The sequence below is a fragment of the Pelophylax lessonae genome (assembly GCF_965119305.1).
Source record: "Pelophylax lessonae genome assembly, chromosome: 3".
Lineage (NCBI taxonomy): Eukaryota > Metazoa > Chordata > Amphibia > Anura > Ranidae > Pelophylax > Pelophylax lessonae.
Window position 1 is genome coordinate 355,142,120 of NC_138770.1, and position 12,904 is coordinate 355,155,023.

Sequence of the window (12,904 nt, forward strand, 5' to 3'; positions counted from 1 at the left end):
TCAGATGAGTATTTGAGCAGGGGGGGCTAGGGGCGAGCAACTAATAAAATTTTTTTTTTTTCACCTTAATTCAGAGAATGCTTTAAAATAAAAAAAATAAAAAAAAAAAAAAAAAATTTTACCTTTAGAACCACTTTGAGCTAAGCGCATATGGATTCCAGGAAGTAAATACTACATAAAATATCTGCACTTATTGTGGCATCAGCTAGAAATTCTGGGAGGGCGTTTTTAAAGGGGATTTCTCAACAAAATAAAGTATAGAGACACGGAATGGCGGCAGAGTTTGCTTTGAATTTTAAAAATGGGTTAAATAGAGCTCCGCTTTAACCTTTAAAATATAATGTAAACCTTGTATGAAAAGAAAATATAGGATTTCTGACTTGGCAGTAAAATCCATTTCCTGCAGTACAGTTAAAAAGGACACAGGAACTTTAGTCTTTACCATGGGATGGCCTAAAAGCAGTCTATCTGGGCAGAAGACGAAACAATGCCACCTGCCGATTAAAGAATAGCTCAAGAAGTGCTGGATGGAACTCCAAGAGCAATTAATGTAGCAGCTTTTGCTCGAAACTGGCCTCATGAGGCCTGAATATGCACCTAGTAAAATGTATTAAATATGTGAACAGAATACCAGGTAGAAGCCTTGCAAATCAGAGACAGATGCTGAAAAGCCAATGAAGCACTATCATACCTGGCAGTGTGTGTCAACAGGGAAAATAACCACTCTATCCTTGATGTTTTAGACTACGGGCTCGAAAGATGACTTGTCTAAGCCACCTAGCAGAGCAAGAACGGACTTACCGTAAAATCCATTTCTCTGATGTTCATTGACAGACACAGCTTCTGGTATTCCTAATCATTGGGACGTCCCAAAGCAGTATTAAACATGAGGGGTGGGAAAAAGCAAAAAATTCCCAAGGCTAAACATTAGCCAACCAGGCAACAGGGGCTCAACCAAACAACTGGAGCCCACCTGAAAAAAACACACTCAAAGAGGATCAGATCCTCTTAACTAGCAGCCTGCAAAACCTTGCGGCCAAAGGAAGCATCAGCAGATGCCAACGCATCCACTTTATGTAAAATGTTGTAAAAATGTACACTGACGACCAGGTGGCCGCCCTGCAAACCTGCGTCATTGACGCCTGATGACGGAAGGCCCAGGGAGGCACTAAGCCCCCTTGCAGAGTGCGCCTGGACAGTGAAAGGAGGAACCTGACCCCTGATGGAATAGGCCTGAACCACTGTCTCTCTGACCCATCTAAAAATGGTCGCAGAGGAAGCAGAAAACCCTTTACGAGGCCATCCTTGAGCACAAATAGAGTGACTTCCTGAAGGACTCCGTAGCTGCCAGATTATTGCCCCAACCACATCCAAGGCAATTTCCTTCAGATGTTTAGGCCTAGGACACAGGGAAGGCAACATGTCTATTCAAATAAAAATCAGAGACCACCTTAGGAAGGAATGACGGACAGGAGCGAAGCCCCACCTTATCCCTGTGAATCACCCGATAAGGGATGCGTGCAGAGGTGATGGACACCAAAAAGGTCACCGTCTGGGACAACGTAAGCAGGATAAACGCCCGAAGATTCTCAAAAGGAGACTTCTGGAGAACCGAAAGTACAAAAATTGAGGTCCCAAGGCAAAAGGAGACCACACCAGAGAGACCAAGTGCTAAACACCCTTAAGAGAGGTGTAGGTCGTTGGAAAAAAAACACCATGGCCGACACCTGGCCCTTGATAGAACTCAAGACCAACTTTTGTTCAACTCCCCATTGAAGGTCGGTCAAGATCCGAGCCCCTAAAAAAAAGAGCGAGGAGGAACCGCAAGGGATTCACACCACGCAATGTATGTCTTCCACGTCCAATGGCAGATCTTCCAAGAAGTAGCTTTCCTAGCTTTTAACAGCATAGGAATCACGGATTCAGACAATCCTTCAGCACCTGGCTTTTAACAGCCAAGCCGTCAAAGCCAATGGCTGGAAGATTGGCCCTTGGGACAGCAGATCCTCCCTGAAAGGAAGCCTCCAGGGAAACGTCGGCAACCAGGCGCACCAGGCCTGGCAGAGCCAGACTGGGACCATTAAATGACCAGATTCCCTTCTGCCTCGAGCATGTAGAAGTCTTGGAAAAAGCTTGAGAGGAGGGAAGGCATAAATCAGACGATACTGACCCCCACGGGGCCACCAGCGCATCTGTGGCGTCCGCTAGAGGATCCAGTGACCGAGACAGGAACCTATGTACCTTATTGTTGAGCTGAGACGCCAAAAGATCCACTTCAGGGATGCCCCATAGAAGACACAACTGAAGAAACACTTCCGGGTCAAGTGGCCATTCCCCCCTGGTCTAACGCCTGCGGACTGAGGTAATCCTCCTGCCAATGTTTCACTCCTGGAAAGTGAACAGCAGGGAGGGCTGGAACTAAACATCCTGCACACCTGAGAATGCTGGCTACCTCCAGAGCTGCTAGGACAGTTCTTGTGCCCCCTTGGAGATTGACATAAGCCACAGCTGTGGCATTGTCTGATTGAATACGCACTGGACAGCCTTGTAGATGATCCATTCAATGTTCCAGGCACAGCCTGATCGCACGTAACTCAGGACATTGAGCGGTAGTCTGGATTCTTGCAGGGTCCAGGCCCCCTAGAGCAGAACTTCTGTCGAGGACATCTCCCCACCCAGACAGGCTGGCATCTGTGATGACCACTGTCCAATACAAGGGTAGGAAGGACTTTGCCCTGCTGGAGCCCTGGAACACGAGGCCACCAAATCAGGGACTCTTGTACCCGGTCTCAGCTGGATTTGGTTCTCCAGAGATTGTGGATTCTTGACCCATGTGGTGAGAATCTCTCGTTGCAAGGACCCTGCATTAGGGCTGCAACGACGCGTCGACTATGAAAAATCTTCTACGTGCGTGAAAGGCGTCGACGCGTCAACACGTGACGTCACACGCCCCCCGGCCGGACTCGCCTACTGGGATACCAAGATACGGCCGCCCGCAGCACCGCTTTAAGCATTGCCGGCCAGGTGAAATCCCCCCCCGGGGTCCGTCCACACCGATGTCGGAGACAAGAGGACCATTAATACCTGAGGAGCTGTTCAGGGTGAGCGCTGACCGTCTCCAGCACCCCCGTACTCCGCCACAGCTTCTGCCGCAACCCCTTCGCCATCCTCCCCGATCACCCAGGTACTCAGAGATGTCACATGTGCGGCACTACACCGGATGTGCGGATGTGTCCCTTCCGGCCAGAAACTCAAACCCCCACAATTGAGTTCCACATAGCAATGGTTGCTTCCACTTTCTGGTATTCACATTTTCCATTCCCTGCTATAAAATGGTCAGCCTCATTTGTTTTAACAACCAAGTGAAAAAAAAAGTTTACATTTTTTTTCAGGTTTGCTTTTGTTCGTATTCATAAAGTTGTGGTTGAAGTTTGAAACCAAGATGGAGGCTGGTACTGTACTGTGGCGGCTTGTAATGGTCTGTACTAGGTGGGAGGGCTTACTGAGGGGTCTGTACTGGGAGGGGGGCTTACTGAGGGGGGGGGCTTACTGAGGGGTCTGTATTGGGAGGGGGGGCTTACTGAGGGGTCTGTACTGGGAGGGGGGCTTACTGAGGGGTCTGTACTGGGAGGGGGGCTTACTGAGGGGTCTGTACTGGGAGGGGGGCTTACTGAGGGGTATGTACTGGGAGGGGGGCTTACTGAGGGGTCTGTACTGGGAGGGGGGGCTTACTGAGGGGTCTGTACTGGGAGGGGGGGCTTACTGAGGGGTCTGTACTGGGAGGGGGGGCTTACTGAGGGGTCTGTACTGGGAGGGGGGGCTTACTGAGGGGTCTGTACTGGGAGGGGGGCTTACTGAGGGGTCTGTACTGGGAGGGGGGGCTTACTGAGGGGTCTGTACTGGGAGGGGGGGCTTACTGAGGGGTCTGTACTGGGAGGGGGGGCTTACTGAGGGGTCTGTACTGGGAGGGGGGGCTTACTGAGGGGTCTGTACTGGGAGGGGGGGCTTACTGAGGGGTCTGTACTGGGAGGGGGGGCTTACTGAGGGGTCTGTACTGGGAGGGGGGGCTTACTGAGGGGTCTGTACTGGGAGGGGGGCTTACTGAGGGGTCTGTACTGAGAGGGGGGCTTACTGAGGGGTCTGTACTGAGAAGGGGGCTTACTGAGGGGTCTGTACTGAGAGGGGGGCTTACTGAGGGGGTCTGTACTGAGAGGGGGGCTTACTGAGGGGGTCTGTACTGAGAGGGGGGCTCACTGAGGGGTCTGTACTAGGAGTGGGGCTTACTGAGGGGTCTGTACAAGGAGGGGGGCTTACTGAGGGGTCTGTACTGAGAGGGGGGATTACGGAGGGCTCTGTACTGAGAGGGGGGATTACGGAGGGCTCTGTACTGAGAAGGGGGCTTACTGAGGGGTCTGTATTAATTACAGGATTAATTAGCTAATCAAAAAAACACTCAATTAAGCAAAAAAAATAAATAAATAAAAATAATCGTTAGATTAGTCGACAGACAAATTAATCGTTAGTTGCAGCCCTACCCTTCATAGAACTGCGCAATACGGACCACCACGAAGGCTGACACCATCAGGCCGAGTACCCGAATACAAGTCTGGAAGGACGATCATCTGCTGGTCAGCAGGAGACAAACTGCAACCTGCAGTGTCTGAAGTTTGTCCAGAGGAAGAAATACTCTGGCTAAGGTCAATTCCAGAGTCAGCCCCAGATAGTCTATGTTCATAGAAGGGACCAGGGCTGACTTCCGAAGCTTCAGAATACAGCCAAACTCAGAGTTTGTATAGTGATCTCCAGGTTTTCCGCCAGCGCAGCAGAAGACTCTGCTCACAGAAGGAGATTGTATAAATAGCCCAGGACGGGGATCTCCCGCTGGCGTAACAATGCCATTACCGGGGGCCAACACTATAATGAATACCCGAGGAGCGGAGGCGAGACCAAATGGTAACGCCCCAAACTGATCATGTTCCTCTCCCACTGCAAAGCGTGTGAAGCGTTGGTGACTGACACATATTGGAATGTGAAGTTAAGCAACTTTGATGCCTATGGAGGCAAGAAAATCCCTCTGATGCAGGGAAGCCACCACTGTGCGAATGGACTCCATTCTGAACTTCTGTACCCGCACAAAGCAGTTCAGCGCCTTGAGGTCCAGGATTGGACGCACCTTACTCTCCTTCCTGGGAACTGTTTGCAGGTCGAGTAAAAACCCCTAAAAAATGTTCCGCAATCGGCACTGGGACAATCCCCCTTTAAAGCAAAGATCTTGGACCGCCCCAAAGAGGGCCATTAAGGGGACTGAGGACAGTCGCAAGTTGGAAGGAAAGAACCTTTCCAGAGGGCCAGCACGAAACTCGATCTTGTATCCGGATCGTACGACTTTTCGTCTTGTACCAGGGAAGTCCCAGGGTCCGGGAACAAGCGAATACGCCCCCCCCACCCCAGGAACGGGTGAGGGTGCAACTTCATGCTGAAGGAGCCTTGTCTGCGGGTTTGGAGAAGCCCACTCTCTACTTGCCAGACCAAGTTTGCTTGGATCCATCAGGAAAAGTAGAGCATACATCTGCGACGAGGGTCCTTGCCATTAGTAGCCTGTGGAAGAAAGGTACTCCTTGAAAAGGAAGAACAGCCAGGGCTTTTTTTTTTTTTTTTAGAAGTCTGGTCCGCAGACCAGCATATTAGCCAAGGATCACTGCCGAAACAGAGCCGAGCCGCATCCAAAGATGCAACACAGATAAACAGCAGCAAAGGCAGCTGTTCTCCCTCCAGGTCACGGCGCAAAAGCTTAGCCCACTCAGAGTTTGCAACACCAGGGCAATGGTGAACACCAGCCTCAATGCCAAGCCAGCCAGGGTGAACATATTGTGGGCCACAACCTCCACCTTTTTTGTCAGCTGGGTCCTTAAAAGTCCGGAGACTCTTCAACCGGAACCCTGGTTGCTTTGTTTAGCCTGGAAACCAGAGGGTCAACCGCCGGTGGAACATACCATTTTTGAAAAGGGACTCTTCATAGGGGTATTGCCTATCAAATTGCTTAGGGACCCCCAAGGGGAGGCTTCGGTCGTCCTCACTCTTTTGCGACAATTCTATCAAAAACAGGTGGGGAAAGTGAAACACCTTTTGGCGCTCTGGGTGATTTCTGAGTGCCAAGGGAACCTGCGCCCCTGTCGTAGGCGAAACCCTCATTTTTAGAGGCCCACGCACAAATACAAATCAATCAGTGCGTCCACCAGTGCCTTTTCGTGTGCGGTTGCAGACACGGAGGAATCATCCTCACTATCTGAGTATTCAGGGCGCGTGGTGGCAGGAGCCCCCACCAGGTAACCCCTCCCCCCAAGCCAATCGTCCGGTTGCCAGAGGCGCACAACCCCACCCCAGGGGGTGTCCAGACCACCCATACAGAAGCTGGGATGGAGGGGGCCATGTCCACCCAAAAATCCTCCAGGAACCAGGCGGGGGGCACAGCTCCAGACAGATCCTCCTCTCCATCGAAATGGGGGGCTGTCGGCCAGCAGCAACGGTGTGACTCAGGCCGAGGCCAGGTTGTATGCGACCTTGCGAGACGTTTAACTCGCAAGAGCCAGCCCCCGTCCGGTGGGGATACGTTGCGGCCGACCCGCGCGCACTCGCTGGCCAGACTGGGATGACTACTGGATCTAGAGATCCAGCCTGTCGCTCAGTACGCCAGTTGATTGTAGATCTCACAGGAAAAATCCAGAAGGAAACAAATTTTGCCCAGACCAAAGATCCCAGCAAGGAACTAGGTCCTTACTCCAGACTAGGTAGAAAAAAAACTGAGTGGCTATAGCAGAGAAAGGGAGTATACCCCCTGGGACTGCCATTGGGTGTAGTCAGAATTTGTTTCTGCCTAGTGTCCTACTCCTGGTAGGGGGCAGTATAACCCAATGGTTAAGAATACCAGAAGCTGTGTCAATTAACAAAAGAGAAATCTATTTGCCTAAAAGAAGCAGTGGCTAAGAAATATACTATAACAGAATGTACCACATCAAGACAGGGGAGACATTTCCTTTGAATGTTTCAGAGCAGGACAGAGATGGAAGAACAATGTCCTGGTTAAGTTTAAAGTAAAAACCACCTTAAAGGAGGAAAGAGGCTCTTCTAGGCCTCTGACCAACCTCGTTCTTGTGTAACATTAGGAAGGGCATTTTACAGGATAAGGGCGTTCACTCAAGAGACCCCCTGCCATCTGCCGAGTTAATATACCATTACCAAAGACCAGATAAGGCAATGCCCCAGAAAGGTTTGAAGGACAGCTTCAGAAGGGCCGAAAGCACCAGGTTAGGGTCCCACAGGGACGCAGAAGAGCATTCCTGGGGGTGGATGTGTGAGAATCAAAGCCGAACCAGACCAAATAGGAGCACAGACAGAATGATTGCCATAGAGAACTTTTCTGTATGAAATTTCCTTGACTCACACCATGTAAAGTAGGCTTTCTAGATCCCTGTGGTGAAGAGGTACCACATCAAAAAATATCAACACTTGATTTGTAAGGCAACAAATAGACATTTTTAAAGAAGTCATGGTATGTATATTACACACACACACACACACACACACACACACACACACACACACACATATATATATTAACACAAAACAATAAAAATGCTCATATTAACATATCAAGATGCCCCATGTTTAATAAAGTTAACACATCCTCCATCAGAAACTCCATGTATTGTTTTAACCACTTCAATACAGGGCACTTTCACCCCCTTCCTGCCCAGGCCAATTTTCAGCTTTTAGCGCAGTTGCATTCATGCAACACTGTACCTAAACAAAATTTATGTGATTTTTTTCCCCACAAATAGAGCTTTCTTTTGGTGGTATTTGATCACCGCAAGTTTTTTTTCTTTTTTGCTAAACAAATAAAAAAAAAGTTTGTTTATGTTATACAATTTTGTAAATAGATAAGTTCTCTCCTGCACTGATGAGGCTGCACTGACAGGCACTGATGAGGAGGCACTAATATGCGGCACTGATGGGCACCGATAGGTAGCAATGAAATGCAGCACTGGTGGGCACTAATAGGCGGCATTGATGGGTGGCACTGGTGAGCAATAATGGGCACTGGTGGGCAGCACTGATAGATGACAATGATGGGCACTGGTGGGCAGCACTGATGGGGAGGGCACTGGCGGACTTGCATGGTGGACATCCCTGGGGTCATGGGTTGGCATCCCTGGTGGTTCTAGTGGCACCCCCCCCCCGCCCCCCCCGAGGTTCTGCACTGGTAATAAATGATCTGATTACCAGTACAGACCCCCACCCACCGGTCAGGAGAGCCACAGATCGGCTCTCCTCTACTCTTGCCTGTCAGGCACGAACTAAGGAAAGCCGATCAACGGTTCTTCCTGTGTACTATGTGACCAGCTGTTATTGGACACAGCTGGTCACAAGGTAAAGAGCCTACGTCAGTAGGCTCTTTACCGGGATCGGAGATGCATCACCGATCGGCGCGCAGAGCGGCGATGCATCTCCGATCTCGGTAAAGAGCCTACGTCAGTAGGCTCTTTACCGGGATCGGAGATGCATCACCGATCGGCGCGCAGAGCGGCGATGCATCTCCGATCTCGGTAAAGAGCCTACTGACGCATTATCCTGCCGCTGTCATATGACATCAGGTCAGGATAATGCGTCCACTTTCCCGCTGTCAATCGCCTATAGGGCGGGCGGGAAGTGGTTAATGAATATATGTAATAAAGATATTTAAAATAAGGCTTTTCTTTTTTGAATTCGGTGCCATAAAGATGAGCAATTTCCTTTTTTGAGACAAGCTGCTGAATGGCAGTAAAAAAAAAGCTGTCTGCCTTTGCAAGGAAAGACTTATTGAGACCAGATAGCCAAGAGCTGTTCCCCATCCTTCTGACAATTAGGGGTACCCCATCGCTGGGAGGAGGGCTTTGAATCAGTCTTAGCTGGTTTGGAGGGCCATATCTTTCTACAAAATTTACTGATCTTAATTTAAGAACTGGAGTTCCGAGAGAGAAATCTTTCCTAAATTTAGGAGTAGAAAAACTAGAACTAGAAGACAGTCTTCTTTTCATGAGGGAGGAGAGTACTCTTACCCCTGAGATCTGCTTGCTCGACTTAATCAAGGACATGTAAAACAGATGCTCACCTTTAAAAGGCAGCTGTTCGAGGCATTTCTTACATTGTGGCAGAAAATCCTCTCAGATAGCACAAGGAATGAAGGCAATGAATCAGTCTGGGGGCAATCATATAAATAGAGTACTAAGACTTTGTGAAGCTCCCTTGGAGCCATGGGCTGAGTCCGAGTTAGAAAGCCCACCTGAATCGCTTTCCCTTGAATTTGCCATGTGTGGCGTGCAAAAGGCCCCCCCCCCCCCCCCCCCCCGGAGGGGTACTTATGACATCTGCTACTGTAGGGAGAGTGGAACAAGAGAAGCTGCTGCATCAAAGGCGCAGCCAAATGAGAAAGCGGGCAGTGTGTGTTAACTCAAAAAGTGATCTGAATGCATGTACTGTATACCAAAGTGACCGCCTAGACAGGATTTCACAGCAGCATTACAGGTCTTCCTTGTGTCCTCAAGCCTGGGTGTGATCACAGTCGAGGAGTCAATCAATCCAGAAGGTTCAGTAGGCCCCACAGTGGCTATAGTGCAGTCAGAAAACTTGACAGAAGAATCATCAAAAGAGAAAGAAAACCCTCAATAGAATGTAAGCTTCTCTCAGCATTGCATCACCTCAGGGCACTAGCAAGAGCTAACGCTAGTTTGGAGTGGGAGGGGTTATACAGGGGATGTCCCAGCAGTTTATTGCCACTGTCCACTCACTGGAAGTTAGCGGCAATTAATTCATAGTAAAACAATAAAGATGATTTTCCCTGTATGACTGAGCAAGTGTATCCATGAGCTGTGAAAATAAGACTTTAAACTTACCCTCAACTCCATTTTATGCCAGGGTTGTTTCTTGGCATTTATCCGATATATTTTATTCTTTTTGGCCATTTCAACATATGCCTCATGCCCTTGGCGAAAATAGTATACCTGGACAACAGATTTTTTCATAAATTAAACACACTTATAAACAAAAGTGCCATTAAAATGTGTAGTATCACAATTAAAAAATGTAAACTAAATCAATTTAAAGGAAGCATAATGCAAAATCATAAACCAGATGATGTTACCACAAATACTGTCAGAAAAAGTAGTCAAGATTCATTATTATTTATTATATTTTAACAATTTAAAAAGACTACATAATTGCCAGAATGACAATTCCAAGTAGTTCCAAACATTAGAAATTCTCAATTAAACAGGGTTCTTTTGCATAGGAAAAGGGGGGGGGGGCCTACTAACCAACCGTGGGTAACCATTCCTGTTAAAGTTGCTAGTGGACTGCAAACCAAGGCCCAAAATACAATTTACACAGATTCTGCTGCTAAGCCTCACACTAACACATTCCTACTTGCCCATCAATATTTAGCAAGAGAAATGGCCGCACAACAGGCAATAGCTCACGATGAAAGGCTTTATTGAACAAGGATGCAAGGCACAGCAAAATGGATGGTAGACATGTTTCACACCATAGTGAACAAGCACGCTGTGAAACATGTCTGCCATCCATTTTGCTGTACCTTGCATCCTTGTTCAATAAAGCCTTTCATTGTGAGCCATTGCCTGCTGTGCGGCCATTCTCTCTTATCCAGTCTGCGGTGGCGATCCGAGGTCCTGCACCCAAAGCTGGCTGTGAAGTTGCAAACTGCCTGAGCGGTGTACATCTCTTTCTCTGCATCAATATGAAGAGCAGCCACACTGGTTATTAGGAACACACAGATTGTAGGAAGGGGCAGGTAAGCTTCAGCACTATCAGGAAGTGCCAAGAGTTGGAGTAATATTGGTGTACTAGGGTGCAGACACAGTGAAGACTTTTGCTAGTGTCCTACCAGCTAAAGAGAACTACATATGACCTACAGTTTATGAATCGATTCCTGTGTAATCTACTGTATGACGAAGATAAAGTTATTCCAAGCCATAACCACATTGGTGCCAGTATTTGTAAAACAGGTCAGCAACAAAATTGGGTGTGACCGATAGAAGGCCAATTATGACCTTATAAAAAGGTATGTTTAAAGGATAAGTCCAGGCAAAACCTAACACTAAACCTGCTCTCTACCACATTCTAAAACAAATCTAACCAACCCTGTAAAGTAAAAATCACTGTAATTAGCTTTTCTGATCCGGTCTCCAGCGACAGGTCTATATAGAAGAGGACGGATTACGGCTGTGAAATGAATGGGAAGTGACATCACCCATAAACTTCCTATGGGGTTTCCATTGTCTAGCCCACTCTTCTGCACCTGCCTCCACGCTAAAGCCGCCGCAATTTTTGCTTTACAGGGTTAGAAAGATTAGGTTTAGAATGTGGCACAGAGCAGGTTTAGCGTTAGTTAGGGACTTATACTCAAAAGGCAAAATTTTGAAAGCACAAAAAAATTGGATTTTTGTCTTACCATAAAATCCTTTTCTCTGATGTTCATTGATGGACACAGCTCCAGAATCTTCTTGACCATTGGGTTAGGCTGTCCCCCTACAGGAGTAGGACACTAGGCAGGAAAAAGCTTTACCACGCCTATGGGGCAGTCCCAGGTGGTATACTCCCACTTCCTGCTATAGGCATACAGTTTAGTTGCAAACAGTGTCAGAAGAAAACATAACCCAACTCAATTCAATCGAGGGATGGGTGCTGCGTCCATCAATGAACATCAGAGATAAGGATTTTACCGTAAGCCAAAAATCCAATTTTCTCTTTCGTTCATTGATGGATACAGCTCCAGAATCTTCTTGGCCATTGGGACGTCCCAAAGCAGTGTTAAATATGAGGGGTGAGCAGAAAAAAATCCCAGAAGGCTAAACCTAGCTAAATTGGTAACCTGGAGCTTAACCAGGAACAACTGGAGCTCACCTGAAAAAAAACATACACCCTCAAAGAGGACTAGTCCTCTCAAACAGCAGCCTGCAAAACCTTGCACAGATGCCAGAACATCTATTTTATAAAATTTTGTCAAAGTGTGCACAGGCGACCCCCTTGCAAACCTACGTCACTGACGCCTGATGGCGGAAGGCACAGGAGGCACTATGCGCCCATGTAGAATGCACCTTAACGGGCAAAGGAGGAACCTGACCCTTGTTTGAATAGTTCTACACTACTGTCTTTCTGATCCATCTGGGAATGGTCGCAGCCAACGCGGCCAACCCCTTGCAAGGTCCATCCGTAAGGACAAAAAGTGAGTCTGATTTCCTAAAAGACTTGGTTGCTGCCAAGTACATCCTGATCACCCCAACTACATCCAGGGAATGCAAGGCAATCTCCTTAGGATGCTTAGGACACAGGTCTTCATTCAGATGGAAACCAGAGACACCCTTAGGAAGGAAAGACTGGCAACGGCTAAGCACCACTTTATCTTTGTGAACCACCAAATAAGGTGAACAACAAGACAAAGCAGCCAGCTCAGACATGCTGCATGCAGAAGTAAATCGCCACCAAGGTTACCTTCTGGGACAATGTAAGCAGAGGAATCGCACAGACATTTTCAAAAAGTGGTTTCTGAAGAACCGACAGTACCAAATTGAGATTTCACGGATAGAGGCCAGAAGATCCCGATGGAGGAATGCCACTACCATACGAACGGACTCCATCCGGAACTTCTGTACCCACAGAAAGCGGTTTAGGGTTTTGAGGTCCAGGATTAGATGAACTTTGCCTTTCTTCCTGGGAACTGTAAACAGGTTTGAATAAAAACCCCCAAAAAGTTCATTGTTTGGAACCGGTAAAATCACCCCTTGTGGTAGCAAATCTTGTACTGCCCCGAAGAGCCCACGCAAGCAGTCTGGGGACAAACACAGGTTGAAAG

The 12,904-nt window shown here is 48.0% G+C and overlaps 1 protein-coding gene across 1 annotated transcript in view; it reads right to left on the reverse strand.

Annotated features, from left to right (window-relative positions):
• Window positions 1-12,904, reverse strand: part of PHIP (PHIP subunit of CUL4-Ring ligase complex) — a 286,169-nt gene that overhangs the window by 125,115 nt on the left and 148,150 nt on the right. Inside the window, 1 exon segment of the mRNA XM_082249792.1 lies at window positions 9,930-10,037. Coding sequence (XP_082105918.1) covers window positions 9,930-10,037 — 108 coding nt within the window.